This window comes from Capra hircus, chromosome 9 (genome assembly GCF_001704415.2).
Source record: "Capra hircus breed San Clemente chromosome 9, ASM170441v1, whole genome shotgun sequence".
NCBI lineage: Eukaryota > Metazoa > Chordata > Mammalia > Artiodactyla > Bovidae > Capra > Capra hircus.
Window position 1 is genome coordinate 82,240,065 of NC_030816.1, and position 19,776 is coordinate 82,259,840.

Genomic DNA, 19,776 nt, shown 5'->3' on the forward strand with positions numbered 1-19,776 from the left:
GTCCAGCCTGACTTGCCCTCCCTTCCCTCCCCGGCAGCGCCCCATTGTCTCCATCTGCTGGGGACACCGGGACTCACGGCTGCTGATGGCGTCGGGACCAGCCCTGTATGTGGTGCGCGTGGAGCACCGGGTGTCCAGCCTGCAGCTGCTGTGCCAGCAGGCCATCGCCAGCGCCCTGCGCGAGGACAAGGATGTCAGCAAGCTGGCCCTGCCCCCCCGCCTTTGCTCCTACCTCTCCACTGCCTTCACCCCCACCATCAAGGTGAAGCCCCCCCCCCGCCTCCTCCCTCAGCCTGCCTGCCTGCCCCCGAAGAACCGCGGGGAGGAGGGTGGGCTCAGGGAGGTAGGCGAGCGTCTGCAAGCAGAGCGCCAGCCACGCCACGTCCGTAATCCGCCGTGGTCCTCGCCCCATGCGGTCTGCCCCTCACGGCCGTGTCCAAGGCGGGTTGGTCCTGGGTGATGGAACCAAGCCTCCCGTGGCAAAGGTAGCATTCCGAGCCTGACTGCCGGGGCCCTCCCAATGACCAGTCTGTTGGTTCAGTCCTGACTCAGTGGCAGCCGCTGCCGTGATTCCTGTGTGCGAGAGCAGGGCACGTGTTCCTGGAAGTCAGCTAGCTCTTCATCCACAGTTACGGGAGTGGTCAGGATCGAGCCCCGTTCGGTCCTAGGGTCTGTTCTTCTCACCCCTGCGCACAGGAGGCCGACCCCATGCAGCACTGGCTGCCAGCTGTAACCTGGCGGTAACTACCCGGGAGCTAGTCTGTTCTCGGAGTGGGTGCACTGTGCTGCCAGTCGCTGTTTAAGGGCAGCTTTCCCTCCTACCCTCCGGGCCTCCCTCTGCTCCCTAGGTTCTTTTCTGTACAATATTCTCTTTTGTTTTCTGTCTTGCTTCTAAGTATCACATTGGCTTGTTGGTTACTTTTTTCTCTGAAACATGAGAATTTTAGAACCTGTTATGATTTCCCCCCCAACCCCCTGAGTTGGTTTACAGTCTTGGTTCTGCACTAGCGATTCTCAACCCTGGCTGCACGTTCGAGTCACCTGGGGAGTTTTGAGAACATGCCCAAGCCCAGGCCCACCCGCAGGTTCCAGTTCCACTGTCCGAGGTGGGGTCCTGGCTGAGGTCTCCCTGAAAGCTCCTGGGAGAGTCCCATGGGCCCCCAGAGCCATGAGTCCCCGAGCCGCAGCCAATGCAGAGTCACCAGTGAGGCCCACACGCTCTTCCTTCCGTGTCCTGCCTCCAGCCCCCAATTCCAGACCCCAACAACATGCGGGACTTCGTTAGCTACCCGTCGGCCAGCAGCGAGCGGCTGCACTGCACCATGAAGCGCACGGAGGATGATCCAGAGGTGGGCGGCCCGTGCTACACGCTCTACCTGGAGCACCTGGGCGGGCTGGTGCCCATCCTCAAGGGCCGGCGCATCAGCAAGCTGCGGCCCGAGTTCGTCATCATGGACCCACGGACCGACGGCCGATCAGGTGGGGCCCTCCCCCAGGGCGCGGCGGCCCGTGCACAGGTGGGGCCTGTGGATGAAACATGAGCCAGCCTCTGCTGGCTAGGAGCATCCTTGAAGCCGCTCTATTTCTCTGTTAAAAGTTAAGGCTTCTGTAAATGCTCCTTCTGCCGGGGTTGTGAAAGCGTTCCGTAGGGCTCTGTGGGGTTGGGGCTGTGGTGAGAGGCAGCCAGCAGCTGCCTCTGCAGGTTACTTATCAGGTGTTCACTGAGGACCTTATGTGCTGTAGAGGCGATCGGAAGGCAGTAGTGGGGTGCTGCCTGCCCACCCACCAGAGGCAACGAGAGAGTTAAAGCTTCTGAACCTTCAGCCCACTCCTCAGCCTCCCTCTAGAATCTTACTGCTGCCCCTTGCTCATCCCCCATTAGCTGTGTGTTAGCTGACTGCTGAGAGCAGTGTCCACTCATCCATGGAGATCTAGCACGACGGGCCAGCCCATCCTTCCAGGAGCTCCCCCAGACTGGTCTCCGTGGGCGTGCCCAGGTGCTCCCTGCACGGTTCCCCCAGGAGCCTCCCTCCCTTCCCCCTCTGGACAGCACTCTCCCCTGTGCCTGCCCCCACAGCTATATTTTGGACACACATAGCTTGTCTGCTTCCACTGCTCCACAGCTGGAAAGGAGTTTGGCCTCAGTGTGAATTGTACATGGCATTTCCCCCATGTCTGACTTAGATTTACACGGGACCTTGGACTTTAGACGAGAGTGTTGATGCTAGAATGAGGCAGAAGACTTGGGGGCTGCCGGGACGGGGTGTGTGTATCTTGCATGGGAGAAGGACAAGAATTTGAGCAGGGCAGCAGGCTAGGGTGCTGCAGACCGTGTTTAGAGACAAGGCTTTTAGGGGCAATTACGACTGAACGAGGCTGTAAGGGTAGGGTCCTTATCCAGTATGACCGTGGCCTTGGAAGGAGGAGAGTGGTCTCTGGTCTCTCCACACACGCTTGCTGTACAAGGACATGGTGAGGCGGGACTGTCAGCAGGAAGGGAGAGCGAGCACTCTCACCAGAACCTGATCCTGCTGGCACCCTGATCCCGGACTTCTGCCCTCCAGACTGAGAAAGTAAATTTCTGTTGTCTAAGCCCATGTGAGGTATTTTTGCCATAAGCTTCGCTCCATAGACACCTTTGCTCTGAGCATTTTCACTGTGAAAAATAAAATAACTCACTGATAGTTTGGTTTGACAGCTTGGTTTCAGGTGGTTGAAATGGCAGTAGTATTAGGGGATGGGCCCTTGGGGAGGTGATTAGTGCAGGAGGACAGGGCTTATATATCATGAGCTCAGTGCCTTGTAAAAAGGGCTGCAGTAAGATTACCAGGCCCTCCTGCCACAGGAGGGCACAGTGAGAAGCCCGCAGTCCACAGCCCCGAAGAGGGCAGGCCTGGAACCCAGCCATGCTGGCCCCCTGACCTGGGACATCCAGCCTCTAAAACGGCAAGATTTTAATTTCTGTTGTTTATAAGCCACCCGGTGTGTGGTGTATTATTATAGAAGCCCGAACAAACTAAGACATTAGTGAGGAAAAAGCAAGTAGGAGTCCCATAGCGATGGTGAAATCCTGGCCTGCACAAGTAGGTCAGTGTTGAGTGGACGGTGTGTTGCAGAACTTGCTCAGGTCAGTGGACTGGCTCGTTGCTCAGGAACCCATGGAAGCATCCTGTGGGCTCACAGGTTTCTGAATCGTAGCCAAGCTTCCTCTGATCCAGGAATAGTTCGTAATTATCTAATTATAGATAAAGCACTACTCGGAGCAGGTGATGGGGCTCGGATGCCCAGCACTAGGGCTTGCTGGGTGCAGGAGTTGTGTTCCCTGGTCTGGGCAGCAGTTCAGGGCTGTGGTGGTGACACAGATGGGGCGTCAGCGGCCTCCCTGCCTGGCTGTTCTGCTCTGCCTCCTGTGGCCTCCGAGAGGCCCCTATCTGCAGATGTCACCTCCATGTGCTCAGAAACCTAGAGACTGGTTTGAATGAACAGATTCATCCTTGTAGATGCAAGTAGCCCTTTTGAACGACCAGATCTCTCATATTCTAGAAATAGTTTCATTCGGCTTCGTTATTACTTTGCAAGGTAATGTTCTTGGAGCCCCAAGGGATGAGGAAGTCAGCAAAGGAGAAGGGTATTTTGGGGGAAAAATCTAACATGAACTCCATCTGCTTTGTGGCTTAGTGACGGCCCACTCCCTGCACATCGCCTTCGGCCTGGGGCCTCCATCTCTGGCCTGGTGGCCGGCTGGCTCCCAAACAGGCCCATCAGTGGAGTCCACAGCTACCGCTCAGTGTCTGCTGCTGGAGTCCTCTTCCAGCCATTGCTCAGAGCAGGCTGGAACCCACAGGGGGGTCTTCCCAGGTCCGGGGGCAGTGACAGGGCTGGGAGGGCCCTGAGTCGGCAAGCTGCTTGTGTGGCCTGGGTCCCGGGGCTGCTGAGAGCCCACGTGGACCCAGACTGATGCCGGAGGGTCCTGTGGCATGAGAGCACAGCCGATTTGGCTCCAGCTTTCCACACGGTAAATGGGGCCAGGCTGTTTTGTACATTCCAGAGGCGTTATAGTTCATACCCATGTTGATAGCAACTGGAATAGCGTGAAAATGTAGAAGGAAAACTGTCCTGCTCCTTCCTGTTTCAGCCTCTAGACTAAAAATGACAGCCTGTGGAGTGAGTCTGTCCTCTGGTTTCTAGTAACGACTACTGCTGGGGGCTAATCGGGGTCACTCCCCTAAATGTTGCTGCTTGCTGTCTCACCAGATGAAATCTACGGAAACAGCTTGATTTCCACCATGATCGACAGCTGCAACTGCTCAGACTCCAGTGACATTGAACTGAGTGATGACTGGGCTGCCAAGAAGTCTCCCAAAATCTCCCGAGCTAGCAAATCACCCAAACTCCCAAGGTAACCTGGACATGCAGGAGTGTGCTCCCTGCTGTGTGTCTCTGGAGATGTGTCAGGGGTGTGTCTGCAGCAGAGTCCCACTGAAACCAACAGCTGAGGGGCACAGGCAGCGGGTGTGCCCACCTTTCATCCGGAAGGCCTGCCTGCAGCCGTGTTAGCTTCTCTCATCCTCTCCTTTGCAACAGAAAAAAGCATCCAGGAGGAGGTCTGCTAAGCACGCAGAACTTCCAGGGGTCAGCACCAGTGGTAGGTGCCATGGGGGTCACAGCCAGGGAGCTTGTTTTATCTTCCACTTTGAGAAAAGTAAGGAAGAGGCTTTACAGTGTATGTAGCATGTTAAAGAGAACGTCAAATTGTTGTTCAGTCACCCAGTTGTGTCTGACTCTTTGCGACCCCACGGACTGCAGCACGCCAGGCGTCCCTGTCCCTCACCAGCTCCCAAAGTGTGCCCAAGTTCATGTCCATTGCATCGGTGATACCATCCAGCTGTCTCATCCTCTAACGCCTTCTTTTCCTTATGCCCTCAATCTTTCCCAGCATCAAGGACTTTTCCACTGAGTCAGCTGTTTGCATCAGATGACCAAAATACAGGAGTTTCAGCTTCAGCATCAGTCCTTTCAATGAGTATTCAGGGTTGATTTCCCTTAAGATTGGCTGGTTTGATCTCCTTGCTATCCAAGGGACTCTAAGGAGTCTTCTCCAACACCACAGTTTGAAGGCATCAATTCTTTGGCACTCAGCCTTCTTTACAGTCCAGCTCTCACAACTGTACATGACCACTGGGAAGACCATAGCCTTAACTATACGGACCTTTGTCGGCAGAGCAATATCTCAGCTTCTCAAAACACTGTCTAGGTTTGTCATAGCTTTCCTGCCAAGAAGCAAATGTCTTCTGATTTCATGGCTGCAGTCACCATCTGCAGTGATCTTAGAGCCCACAGAGAGGAAATCGGTCACTACTTCCACCTTTCCCCTTCTATTTGCCATGAAGTAATGGGGTCAGATGCCACGATCTTAGTTTTTTTAATATTTATTTATTTTATTTATTTTTTTTTTTAATATTTATTTTTAAGTTGGCTCTTTCACTCTCCTCTTTCACCCTCATCAGGAGGCTCTTTAGTTCCTCTTTGCCTTCTACCATCAGAGTGGTATCATCTGCATATCTGAGTTTGTTGATGTTTCACCCCCCTATCTGGATTCTAGCCTACAACTCATCCAGCCCAGCAGTCCTCATGATGTGCTCAGTGTTTGGATTGAACAAACAGGGTGACAGCAGACAGCCCTGCCTTACTCCTTTCTCAATCTTGTTTTATCTTCTACTTTGAGAAGAGTAAGGAAGAGGTTTTTACAGTGTATGTAATGTATTAAAGAAAATGTCAATTACATGCCTGTAATTCTGTAATGGGAAAGTAGTGAACTAAAAATTAATAATCCTAAAGTTTGTCATAAGGAGTGGCAAAACGCTAAGAGTAGACAGAAGGGCCTATGTTGTTATAGATAAGAAACCCAGCATTCCCCGTCTGAGCTCCCTGACCTGGACACCGATTTCCTTAAAGGGTGCATTGATCATCACTGAGACCCTCACCTCTAAATATCCTCTAAAGTTCCTGGGTATTGCAGTCTCCAGAGCCGGCCCTCCTTCCTGTCGTCTCCCAGTGAATCCCCCCACCCTGCAGCCAGGCTGGTTGTCCTCAACACAAGAGCTTTAACCAGCTCCGTCTTCCTCAGCCCTAGATGTCTTATTGAGTCCTCAAGCCCATATATGTGAGGCTCCGTGCTTTTCCGTGCTTGCCATATTCATCTTTATAATACTGTACTCTCTGGGGCAGATTGGCGTTAAACACATGTCCCCCATGTCATAACCACAGAAACCGAAGGAAAACTTGAGATCTGCTAGTTTAGTTTAAATATAGTGATGAAATGCTAGGTCAGTCTGTTGAAATCTGAATATCATGTATTAGGACCTGTGAAGTAGCTATGGCCTTCAGATGAGAAATAACTCTTCCCACCCGCCATTTTCCCCAGGATTAATTTTGTCAACCCCTGACAGAATGCATTTCTAAACACACTATTTGTTGTTGTTGGTTAGCTGCTAAGTCGTGTCTGATACTTTTGCAACCCCTTGGACTGCAACCCACCAGGCTCCTCCATCTGTGGGATTTCCCAGGCAAGAATACTAGAGTGGGTTGCCATTGCCTTCTGCAGGGGATCTTCCTGACTCATGAATTAAACCCAGGTCTCCTGCACTGCAGGTGGATGCTTTACCACTGAGCCACCTGGGAGGCCCAGTATTAGTAGAAAGTGAAAGTTAATTCTCAAGTGAAAGCATTAGTTGCTCTGCTGCTGCTGCTAAGTCACTTCAGTCACGTCCAACTCTGTGCAACCCTGTGGACTGCAGCCTTCCAGGCTCCCCCGTCCCTGGGATTCTCCAGGCAGGAACACTGGAGTGGGTTGCCGTTTCATTCTCCAATGCATGGAAGTGAAAAGGGAAAGTGAAGTCACTCAGTCGTGTCTGACCCTCAGCCATCCCATGGACTGCACCCTTTGGGGCTTCTCCATCCATGGGATTTTCCAGGCAAGAGTACTGGAGTGGGGTGCCATTGCCTTCTCCGGTTAGTTGCTCAGTTGTGTCCAACTCTTTGCGACCCCATGGACTGAGGCCTGCAGGGTTTCTCTGTCCCTGGAATTCTCCAGGCAAGAATACTGGAGTGGGGTGGCCATTCCCTTCTCCAGGGGATCTTCCCAACCCAGGGATCGAACCCAGGTCTCCTGCACTGCTGGCAGATTCTTTACCATCTGAGCCACCAGAGAAGCCTCAAGTAAAAGTTCCTTACAAATGAATCCCTTGATCTAACTGCAGTTTATTTTTAAATATATATTATTCCACATACAATTCTGTCCTTTCCTCATGTTCATAAGGCAAAAAAAGCAGGCGGTATGGACTTGATTAAATTAAGGGCCCCGCCCCTGAGAGTGTGACGTCCACGGGGGCTGCTTGAGAGTGAGGAGGTCCCAGGGGCCTATGGGTAGGTGCCTGACCCTGGCCTGGTCTCTGCAGGATCAACATCGAGGCCCGAAAGTCCCCCAAGCTGTCGCGCGCTGCTCAGGAGCTCTCCCGCTCTCCTCGCCTGCCCATGCGCAAGCCGTCCATCGGCTCGCCCAGCCTGGCGCGGAGGGAGTTCCCCTTTGAAGACATCACTCAGGTATCGGAGCCCTGCTGCCCTTCCCCCTTGCACGTGCGTGAGGGCGGCTGAGCCCTGGGGACCATCTCCATGCCTGGGATGGCAGCCCCTCGGGGCCCTTGTCACCTCCTTGTCCCACTCGGCTTCCCTCCCACCTGGGGATCCCCGTGGCTGCCACGAGAGCCTTCTCGAAGGCAGCTCTGCTTGAGACATCTCCTCACGTCCACCGCAGGACCCCCAACCACTCCTGACCCCTCAGTGACTCCCAGTGTCCCAGGAGCCCAGCCCTGGTTGCAGCCCCTACGTCTGGCTGGCCTGTCTCCCTCCTGGCCCCCTTCACCCCGGGGCCACTGCCTTGCGGTTGACTGCCTCTTCCACTTTCTGCCTGCATCTCCCGATCAGTGGGCCCACCTTCTTGTCTGCTCCCTGTGGTTTCTGTCTTCAGGTTTCCAGGTATAACCACCTCTGTCCAAAGCCTGCCTTCCCTGGCTTAGCCACAATAAGGCCAGTGCATCCTGTTTATGCTCCCTTATCCTTTCTGGGTGACTCCCTCGTGTGTGAATAACTACAAGCCTTATCTCCTCCCTAGGGTTATAAGCTGAGGGTATGTGTGTATACAGGTTTTTTTTAACTATAATTGACCTGCAACACTACTGTTAGTTACTAGTGTACAACATAGTGATTTGGTATTTTTATACATTTTAAAATGGTCACTATGATAAGTCTGCTTACTGGCTGTCACCATACAAAGTTATTACAATGTTATTGGCTATATTCTCCATGCTGTACATTTCATCCCTGAAAGTATTTATTTTGTAACTGGAGTTGTAGCTCTCAATCTCCCTCAATTTCACTCATCACCCTCTACCCCGACCCCCGCAACCACCTGTTCGTTCCCCATGAATCTGTTTCTGGTTTATGTTTGTTCACTTGTTTTGTGTTTTGTAGTCCATGTATAAGTGAAATCATGCAGTATTTGTCTGACATACTTCACTTAGCATACAGCCTCCAGGTCTGTTCGTGTTATTGCAGATGGCTAATGATTCACTCTTTCCATGGCTGAGGAATATTTTAGTGTGTGTGTGTTTACCACAGCTTCTTTACCCATTTATCTGTTATTGGGTAGTTAGGTTGCCTCCATGTCTTGGATGCTTTAAATAATACTGCTCTGAACATTAGAAGTGCACGTATCTTTTCATATGGTATTTCAATTTTTAGTTTTTTGAGGAACCTCCATACTGTTTCTCACAGTGGCTGTACCAGCTTAACGTTTCTACCAGCAGTGTTGGAGAGTTCCCTTTCTTGAGCTGGGTTTTATTCATCTTTATTATTGCTTTTGCACCTGTGTGTGCACACATGCGCACACACACACACACACAGCCTATGTATATGTGTGGTTTGGGGCACAGTGATAACTTTTAAAATTTTTTGAAATTTAATCGAATGAGAAAACAGATAATTGGGTGGTCTCGGGACACACGGTTATCAGTACAACTGATGTTTCCAGGAGAAATAAGAATTCAAGGCTAAGAGTGGAGTCAGAGCTTGGTACCCTTGTAGTTCAAGTGACTGGGCAAAAGGAGAGGCGAAGAAAAGTGTGCCGAAGTCACTCTTGTGACCTTTTAACCTCCCCACGCATGGACACACTGGGATCCGTCCACCCCTTGCTCCCGACCCGAGAACCACAGCCCATGAGCCACCATTTGGAAACAGGGCTGATGTGCTCTCATCACCGTCTGGTCTTGAAAACGGTGGAATGACACAGGGTGAATATTTCCATCAGCAGCCACCACCAGCAGCTTTTTAAGCAAAAAGTGTTAGCATTCTTACTTCTTAAGTGATTGATAGAAAATATGGAAACAGATTGTGATTCTTCTTCTTTTTCCCCACAGCACAACTATCTTGCTCAGGTCACGTCTAATATCTGGGGAACCAAATTCAAGATCGTGGGCTTGGCTGCTTTCCTGCCAGCCAACCTCGGTGCAGGTAAGCGCTGCACCCGCTCTGGAGCTCGGGCTCAGGAACCAATTTCAGCCTCCATGGTGCACAGTGAGCTCTTACAGCACCGGAAGACTAGCTTGTATTTCCCTCCAAAGTTTGACTCAAGCCACCATGGTTTAGTGGAGAATAGAATTATTGTTCAATTTTTTTCCCTCCAGTGGTGCCTTCATTTTTTTATACAAGCCCTGGGTGATAAAAATAGCCAAAAGGTCTGATAGGTTTTCTGGTCATTTTGATTTCTGGCCTTTTTCTGTGGGCAGATTTTGGTACCAGTGTCCTCAGGTTCTTGAAGCAAAAGAAATTTCTGAGCAAAGTCAAGAAGAGAGCATTAGAGGCTATACGAACAAGTTGGCTGACTGTTAGTGCAGTTCTTAGTGGTAAATCTTTATAGACTTCATTTTCGAGTATCAGTTAAATGTCATGTCTGTTGGAAGCTTGAGACATTGGGGAAAATGGAATCGGGAGGACAGAGCCGAGCAGGAACCCAGAGCATCTGGCACTCTCTGTACCCAGCTCTAGTGAGTAGCTCCAACTGCTCACATTTATTCGGCCCTTTTATAGAAAGCATGTGGCAGTTCCCTGTAAGTCTCTATCCTGGTGTTTAAAGTAAGTCAGACAAGAATTCAGTCCTGAATAAAAGCAGAATTTGATTCCCCGAGCTTGGCATTGCGGTTATCATAACTATTTTCACTAAATTATCCTTCTGATTACAAATGAGGTTTTTTCAAAATAAATTTATCATACCCAGCTCATTCCAAAACAGAATTTGTCTTTAACATGTGAAATGTATGTGGTTCTGTAGACAAACTACTGGCAGAGTGGCTGGGCAATGTGTCATGTAGACTGAGAATTTGCTGCGTCCAGGTGTTTATTGTTCCCATGTCCACTCTGTGTCCCGGTTAGGGGTTGGCGGTCTTGTGCCTGGAAGGGCTCCCCTTGGGCCCTTGGCTCTGCCTACATGAGATCTGTCTTCTGGCGGCAGAGCCGCCGTGGCCCCGTCTCCCTTCCCATGAGGGATTCTGCTGGCGCCTTGGCTGTCCTCTGCCGCATCTCTGTTGACAGTGTGTCCCTCCTCCTCCCCACCAGTAATCTACAAAACCAGCCTCCTGCATCTCCAGCCGCGGCAGATGACCATCTATCTCCCGGAAGTTCGGAAGATTTCCATGGACTACGTTAATTTACCTGTCTTCAACCCGAATGTTTTCAGTGAAGATGAAGATGACTTGCCAGGTGTGTTCACGCATGTCGACCAGTGTGTCACGAGCCTGTACTCTCTGTTAATGGTGGGGGGACAGAGTGGTAAGTGGTTGAGGATTCCAGCATGTCAGCTGTGCCTGCGGACACAGTTCGAAAAAGGTAACAGCTTCCTCAGTCAGGGTGGAAGGTGTGTGAGGTGTCGCGGGAGAAAGGGCATATCCTGTCGCTGGGTTGGGGAGGAAGAAGCCACCAGAGCAAGGACGATTGCAGGGCCGTGATGCCTCATGTTCACAGAGCACTTCACCACCTCGTTACCCTCACGGTTTTCCTCTTGGTCCCGTGCCCAGATAAAGAGACGTTATCAGGACCAGTCAGGACTCAGAAATCAGAACTGAAGCCCGGTCTCACCGGCCCTAGGCCAGCCCCTCATCCTGTCAGCCCCTGCTTAGAGAATGACATCACTGAGATGACCCTGTGCCCACAAAGCCTGGCTTCTCAAACCTGCCCTGGCTCCAGGGTGGAAAACCTGTGCATTTCAGCCTCTGTCTCTCTCAAGTGCAGTGCAGGGTTCTGTGCATGGAAGCCTGATCTGAGTTAAAATCTGGTACAAGGTTTTAAAATTCCAGTTTACAAATTTGAGATATTTGCAGCATCTCAAATTAATTCAAGTGCTTTCTGGTCAGGGGACCCTATTTTGATTATTACTAGATTAAAATGATTTGTAATTAGTCTGCCAGTTACTTGTCTGTGACTATTCTCAAAAAAGCCTGCCTGCAATTATGTAAATACAGGCTCTGAAAAATCTCTGGTTTCTGAGCCAGAGGGACCCTGCATGGTTCACAGACTTCTGTTCCTGGTCATTCTCAAACAGAGGGGCTCTGCTCCTCCCTATGGAGTGCAGGGCGGGGGCCTCTGATCCCACCTCAGGCCCTGAGCGTGGGGACTCGCTTGACTTCTCTCAGCCTCGGTTTTTACCTGTAAAGCAGTGGTACTTGGTCATGGTAGCCGCCTCTGGTTCTCTGACTCTCTCTCTGAGTGGTGAAGCAGATGTTATCAACTCACGCAGTCCTGATGGGCACGGTCTTGGAACTGCAGGAGCCTGCCTTCTGGCAAGGCTGCACACATTTGAGCATATAGCTCATGCCCTGCTGTTCATAGCCTCAGATATAGGAGTGTCTTTTACACTTTCCCCATGTTAGCCTCCGTTCTCCTGGAAGGTGATGGGTAGAGCTCTGTCTGACGCTCAGCTGTGGTCATAATCGTCTGCTGTTCCCTGTGGATGAGGGGCTTACACTCAGTGCTCAGAACATGACAGAGACCCTCCTTCAGTGGGGAAGATGCCTGCCCTCAGAGTTCCGTGCAGAGGGGAGAGCATCTGGAAGAGGAAGTGGAACAGAAAGAGTAGATTTGAGATGGGGCCCGGGTTCAGGCAGCCAGGAGGTCATGCTGTCTCACTAGAGCACCCAGGGGCGGGGAGAGTGTGTTACAGGAGCTGAGGGCAGGCTTGGCTTTTCATGAACCAGCTGGCTTCATGCTACAGTCCTGGTGAAAGGTCAGCCAGCCTCTGCGATTAGCCTGTTAAACTCTCTTTCCTGCTCACACACTAGCAGCACTCACAGGCCTGTGGGAGTCAGCTTGGCACATTCAGTGAACACTGTAGACAGGGTCATTCAGACAGTGGCCCTGAGCACTCAAATGTGTTCTGCACACATTGTGCAAACGCATACTGTACAAATGAGACACATCTACAGGGTTTATTGAGTGTGGCTCACCTTACATACAATTTGAAATGCTAAAAAGCAGATAAATTAGGAAATGACCCTTCCCCTCATATGCTGGAAGAGTCTTTTCAGTGGTCTTTTCTGCTGCATTTCACATGGTTCTATTTATAGAAGCTTAATTTATATACAAATCTCAGACACACATGTGCTGCAGGACACGTCCTACACTGACCAGCCCATAACTCTGGAGAAATCTACCCCAAAGCCTAGGCATTGAGTCTTCAATGGACTTTGATACTGTACCACTGCCTGCTTCCTGCACAAAACAGTGGCCCCTTTTATCAGTATCACGAGTAATCAGCATCTTTAAACACTTAGTTATTTGCCCCAGTGCCATTCAGGTACATGGTATTTATTGAAAAGCTCTGGCAATGCCCTAAGCTTATGGATGACTGTAGGCTGCCCTGAGGAACCCATCAGGTTCATCCTGTGTGATCTTCTAGAAACATTAGAGAAGTTTTGCATAACTTGTGTGAACTGTCTGGCTTTCCCTAAGCAAACACACCTTCCTCTGTAGCCATTGCATTTGGCATGCAGGAGGACTGGATGAGTTGTGCTGACCCAGTTTCATGGCACTGTTTTCTAAGCAGCTCATCTCCCTAATTGCCTTCCAGTGACAGGAGCATCTGGTGTACCCGAAAACAACCCGCCCTGTACCGTGAACATCCCCATCGCCCCCATCCACAGCTCGGCTCAAGCCATGTCCCCCACGCAGAGCATCGGGCTGGTGCAGTCCCTGCTGGCCAACCAGAACGTGCAGCTGGACGTCCTGACCAATCAGACCACAGCTGTGGGCGGTGCCGAGCACGCGAGTGACAGTGCCGCCCAGTACCCCATGTCCAGCCAGTACCCCGTGTCCAGCCGCTACTCCAGCCCTGGCCAGGTGATCTTCGGAGGCGTGGAGGTGGGCCGTGGCCTCCCCAACCCGCCTCAGCTCTCCCTGCCGCCGCCGGCCCAAGGGGCCATGCAGCTGTCCATGCTGGACCACAGCGACCGAGACCACGAGCATCTGCAGAAGCCAGCCAAGGCCCTGCGGCCGGTGCCCCAGTTGGCCACCGAGGGGGATGCAGTAGTGTTCAGTGCCCCCCAGGAGGTCCAGGTGGCCAAGATGAACCCCCCGCCCCCCTACCCCGGAACCATCCCTGCTGCCCCTACCACGGCGGCACCGCCTCCCCCGCTGCCGCCCCCACAGCCCCCGGTGGACACGTGCTTGAAGAAGGGCGACTTCTCTCCATACCCCACAGCGGCACACTACCAGCCACCCCTGGGCTACGAGCGGATCACCACTTTCGACAGCAGCGGCAACGTGGAGGAGGTGTGCCGGCCCCGGACACGGATGCTCTGCTCACAGAACACCTACACGCTGCCCGGCCCAGGCAGCTCGGCCACGCTGAGGCTCACGGCCACCGAGAAGAAGGTCCCGCAGCCCTGTACCAGCGCCACCCTGAACCGCCTGACTGTCCCGCGCTACTCCATCCCCCCGGGGGACCCGCCACCCTACCCCGACCTCGCCGGCCCGCTGGGCCCCAGCCGGGGCGTGGGGCAGAGGCCAGACGGCAGCCTCATCCACGCCACGCTGCGCAGGAACAACCGCGAGGTGGCACTCAGGGCGGCGCAGCTGGCGGAGCCCCCACGGCCGCCACCGCACCCGCCGAAGCCCAAGGGCGCAGCGCCCTTCCCCGCGCGGCCACCGCCCGCGCTCTACACCTGCAGCCAGTGCAGCGGCGCAGGGGGCGCGGCGGGCCGGCCCGACCCGGGGGCACAGCCAGGCGCCAGCCTGGCACATGCGGCCAGCACCTCTCCGCTAACCTCCCAGTCGTCCTACAGTCTCCTGGGCGCGGCTGAAGGCGCCCGCGAGCGTGCCGACTACGTGAACTCGGCCTTCACGGAGGACGAGGCGCTGGCCCAGCACTGTCCGGCCGACAAGCCGCCGAGGCACCCGGCGCTGGGCGAGGCCGCTGTGGCGGTTAAGCGGCCACCCCCCTACCAGTGGGACCCCGTGCTGGGGGAGGACGTGTGGATCCCTCAGGAAAGGACAGCCCAGAGCACGGTGCCCAACCCCCTGAAACTGCCCCCTCTGATGGTGGGTCCAAGCCAGCACCTGGAGGTGTCCCGAGTGCCCTTCGTCTCCCCCAAGGCTCCCACCAGCCCTGCTGCCACTTTCCAGCCCGGCTATGGGATGGGGGTGCCCTACCCCGCCAGCTACAGCACCTCCCCACTGCCAGGGGTACAGGCTCCCTGCTCCCCGAAAGATGCCCTGGCCCCAGCGCAGTTTGCCCAGCAGGAGTCCACTGTGGTTCTGCAGCCCGCCTACCCGCCCAGCCTGGCCTACTGCACCCTTCCCCCCATGTACCCCGGAAGCAGTGCCTGCTCCAGTTTACAGCTGCCCCCTATCGCCTTGCACCCCTGGAACTCCTATAGCGCCTGCCCACCTGTGCAGAACCCCCAGGGCACTCTCCCCCACAAGACACACTTGGTGGTGGAGAAGCCCTTGGTGTCCCCCCCGCCCACCGACCTCCAAAGCCACCTGGGGACAGAGGTGATGGTGGAGACCGCAGACAACTTTCAGGAAGTCCTCTCCCTGACGGAGAGCCCGATCCCCCAGCGGACAGAGAAATTCGGGAAGAAGAACCGAAAGCGGCTGGACAGCCGGGCAGAGGAGGGCAGTGTTCAGGCCATCACCGAGGGCAAGGTGAAGAAGGAGGCTCGGACGCTGAGCGACTTTAATTCCCTCATCTCTAGCCCCCGCTTGGGGAGGGAGAAGAAGAAAGTGAAGAGTCAGAAGGACCAGCTGAAGTCAAAGAAGCTGAATAAGACGAATGAGTTCCAGGACAGCTCAGAGAGCGAGCCAGAGCTCTTCATCAGCGGAGATGAGCTGATGAACCAGAGCCAGGGCAGCAAGAAGGGCTGGAAGAGCAAGAGGAGCCTGCGGGCGGCCAGTGAGCTAGAGGAGTTCAAGTGCAGGAAGGCCAGTGAGAAGGAGGACGGCCGGCTGGGCAGCCAGGGCTTCGTGTATGTCATGGCCAACAAGCAGCCGCTCTGGAATGAGGCCACCCAGGTGTACCAGCTGGACTTCGGGGGGCGGGTGACCCAGGAGTCGGCAAAGAACTTCCAGATCGAGCTGGAGGGGCGGCAGGTAAGAAGCCGTGTCCCGGGGTGCAGCCAGAACGCGACCTTCTGGTCATGACAGATCTCTGGGCTTTGGTCTTTGAGGAGAATCGTTCAGAAGGCCGATGGGAACTGTGGGAAGCAGCTGATGTCTCTTAGGGTGGGGCCACTCGGACCTCTCATTTTCAGTGTGCCCGTCTCTATCTTATTTCTCACCAAAGTAATCCATGTCCTGATTTTTTAAAGTCCGATGGTTCCTACAAGACCCATGAGGATAGTAGCAGGCACTTGCCTGCTCCCAGACCCTACCCTCCCAGAGGCTTACTCTTCCAGTTCTGTGTGCTTTTCCTGGTGTCTGTCAATGCATTGGCAAAGAGCACATTTTTACTTCTGTCTCTTGATTTTTCAGTTTGGAGCGTCATGTACTTATTTCTCTCTAAGCAACTTGAGGGTTCATTTTCTTCACCCTGGTCTCCCCCCAGCACAGGTGAACTTTCCCTTCCCCTTTTCCCAGGTAAATCAGTTGTCGTGGGTCCCTGATTGTGCCTCTAAATATGACTCATGTCTGAGCCACTATGTTTCATTCACTGTGTAGGCTCATTGCGCTAGATGTAGCGATTACCCAGCTTCTGCTTGCTTATTTCTCTGTGTTTCTGTCATTAAGTCCTTCCCTGACTCTCCAGCAGAACAAGCATCCCCTCTTGGTACACTTGAGCCTTTTTTGTAGTTTCTCAGTTCTTCTGTTCCAGCCTGGAGTTCTTGTGGTCCCACTGCATGGCTGTCATTCTGGACTATCCTTCCCTACTATTCTGGGAACTCTTTTCACTGCTCATTTAAATCTCAACATTGTTAATTCGCTCAACAAATGTTGATAGAGTACCTGCTATATGCCTGGCAATCTTCTGGGCCCAGGAGTTGGCAAATTAGGGCCCATAGGCCCACCCAGCCTGCAGCCTCTTTCTGTAAAGTTCTATTGAGACACAGCCACATCCGTCCACTTCAGTACTGTCTACCCTGCTCTTACCCTACAACAGCAGTTCAGTAGTTGTGGCAAAGTCTACATGACCTGGGAAGTCTGAAATGTTTATTATCTGCCCCTCCCAGAGAGTTTGCCGACCTCTCTTTTGAGTGCTGAGATTAGAGCACTGAGGAAAGCAAAGGAAAGCTCCCTGTCCTCATGGAGTTGACAACAATGGGAAAGAGACAGTGAACAAATAAATGTCATGTCAGGTAACAACATCAGCAGTGTGGTCTCAGTAAGCCCTGGGGTGACCAGAACACAGACCCACGAGGGGACCGGGCATGCTCTCCTGGTCCCTCTCTGAGCAGGGACGTCTGACAGTCACAAGCAGTGGTTCTCTTAAGCCTCTTTCAGCTTGGAGATTCCTTTCTCTGCTGCTCCTTTCTCCTTTCTGTTTGCTTGGTGGAGAAACCTCTTCCTCTGACCCACGGAGCTCCCCATGCTCCGAATCTTTCTTGTGGCCTCCCCATCGCACAGTTCAACATGGTCCTCCATGCGTTTATTTCCCACTAACTCACAATTAGGTTGAGGAGCTTATCAGAGTCACAGATCTCTCTCAGACGTGCTGTCTGCCTCTGTCGGGAGCGGCCCTGAGGGTCTCCTTTAATGTGTCTGCCTCCCCACCCCATCCCACCCCAGGTGATGCAGTTCGGGAGGATCGACGGCAGCGCCTACATCCTGGATTTCCAGTACCCCTTCTCCGCCGTGCAGGCCTTCGCGGTCGCCCTGGCCAACGTGACTCAGCGCCTCAAGTGAGGGGCCTGGTATGGGCAGGAGAGAGAGGCCTGACCTGACAGAGCCCCACGGCCCCGGAGTCCGGGGCCCAGAAGATGAGGGCAGAACTGGAAACATCTCTCAGGCCCAGGAGAGGGCACTGACCTTTCGTCGTTATTTGTTTGGGTTTTTACTATCCTTTATTGTCTTTTTTTTTTTTTCCTTCTTTTTAAACAAAAGTAAGATACAGGAGAATGGCATTTGGAACCGAAGGGTGTGAGGCAGCTGGTGGTGCTTGGGAAGCAAGGCTGCTGTGGGAATGGATGTCCTCCTGGGTTTGTTTCTGTCGGCCACAGGCCGGGGGGCCCTTCCAAGGGAAGGTCAGCCGGCCTCCTGCCTGGCTGCTTCTCCGAGACTAGGAGCTCGTGTCGTTTTCCTCCTCTACAACATCCAGCTTTTATTATTCCTCCAACATCACCATTAGCGTAACAAAAAAAAAAAAACCTTTAAAGAAAAACTCAACCGAAGAATCCTGAAGGTACAGGTTCTCTTGGTGGGGCACCGTTTAATTCACACGTTATGTTATTCCCCACCCCCCCGAGGTGACTTGGTTAATGAAGGGTATTTTGGCAAATGCACTGTGTTTGACTAATAAAAGGAGGCTTTTTTCCCGGGGGTGCTGTTGCCAGGTATAAAAGGATGTGCTCGTGAGCTGACAGGGAAGGATGACAGGAGGAAGGGACTCCTGCGGGTGTGTGCGAGGTCCAAGGGCCACGCTCGTCAGCACGTTTACATTGACGCCTCCATTAGATCCCCAATGTGTCAGAATTCTGTTGGCTCAGCGATCCTTCCGGCTGATCAAGCTCCCCACATGTGGTGGGGGCCACGGTTTCCTGGGCTGCAGGGATGTGTCACTAGAGGCCAAGAAGTGGGGCTTCCCTCCCTCTCCCGCTCTCACCGTGGGATCTGGGAACCCCAGCCGACACAGTATTTTTCCCATTAGATAACACTGTTCTGTACTTTTTCTTCCTAAAAATGCTGACAGCACTGATTTGAAAGTACTCCTTTCCTCTTTGGGGCTATATTAAAATTCAGTTGGCTAGAGACGTTTTCCAACAGATTAGAAATGTAACAAAAAATAAAAGATGTTAGGCACTTGCCAGGGTGTGAAAAGATACAGTTATAATCAGTTCTTTGACAAGAGCCCCACCAACTTCTCTAGGGGGGGAAAATTTGTTTATTAACTGTACAGACTGTTTACTGAGATGATAAACCACTGGGAGAACATGGTCAAAGTTACAGAACCGACTGAAGTTCCTTGACTGTCGCTTGCAACAACAAAATTGTTGCAACAATTGCAACAGCAAAAATCCAGAGATTATCTTTCCCCATCTCCCTCTCCTAGGGGACTTGCTGGGCCATATTCAGCCCTGCTCATAACACGACCCAGTTCATGTTTTTGGTTACTTGTATCTGTGAGAGTAGGGCAGGAACACAGGAAGTGTCTGCTGGTTTAGGGCCCTAAACGTGGATTTTGTTTAACAAGAAACAAGTGGAAGATACTGCAAAAACATATTTTCAAAATAAAAAAATTGGTTTTTAGTCTTCTGTTTTAGTTTAAAAATTGGGAAGGAAACAGGCCCACTGAAAGATGACATCCCCTTAGCATTTTCTCCAGACCCCGAAGAAACACAGGTGAGGTTTTAAATATGGTGAAGGCCGTCTCCCCGCTATTACCAGAGGTTCCCATATTTTGAAATATTGAGCCTGATTCTTTGGTGGGTAAATTTTTCCAGAAAGAATTTAGCTGTGTACTCAGAATTACATAATTCTTTTATATGAGTTTGTGTAGCTTAATATGATGTTTCAGTGCTTATTATCAGTTGTGCAATAATGGTTAGAGCCTATTTCTAAATAATTTAAAGCCAGTTCCCTTGTTTTATTGTCCAAGAGTTAATTTATCTTGCTTTGATAGTGTTCGTAGAAATTATTCTGTTACTATGTTCTGGTGAGTTATGCCATTTTATTATTTATTTAGAAAAATAGTATGTTTGTAACGACTTATTTGGTGGCAGTATGTTTTGCTGCAAGAAATAAAAAGGATATGGTAGAAGGTTTTTTTTTTTTGCTGGACAGTTTGTACTTTTTCTAATTGGAAAAAGCTCCTACTCATCCTTTAAAAGTAATTTTTTTTTCATTTTGTGTTACCAATTATATACAAAGGAGATTTCTTCAAGATAACAGGTCCTAAAATACTGTTTCCCCTTCTGTTGAAAATTTTATTTTCAATGAAAATAAGAGGTGAAATGAAGAGAAATCCTTGGAATGAAAATGACAAATACGTGTGAAGAGAAAGTGAGTATTTGTAACAGA

At 52.0% G+C, this 19,776-nt stretch overlaps 1 protein-coding gene across 1 annotated transcript in view; it reads left to right on the forward strand.

Annotated features, from left to right (window-relative positions):
- Positions 1-19,520, forward strand: part of TULP4 (tubby like protein 4) — a 197,972-nt gene extending 178,452 nt beyond the window's left edge. Inside the window, exons 8-15 of the mRNA XM_018053415.1 lie at positions 38-262; positions 1,245-1,479; positions 4,255-4,399; positions 7,458-7,602; positions 9,474-9,567; positions 10,669-10,812; positions 13,175-15,696; positions 17,329-19,520. Of these exons, the coding sequence (XP_017908904.1) occupies positions 38-262; positions 1,245-1,479; positions 4,255-4,399; positions 7,458-7,602; positions 9,474-9,567; positions 10,669-10,812; positions 13,175-15,696; positions 17,329-17,445 (3,627 nt within the window). The 3' untranslated portion in view covers positions 17,446-19,520. The remainder of the gene's footprint in view (positions 1-37; positions 263-1,244; positions 1,480-4,254; positions 4,400-7,457; positions 7,603-9,473; positions 9,568-10,668; positions 10,813-13,174; positions 15,697-17,328) is intronic.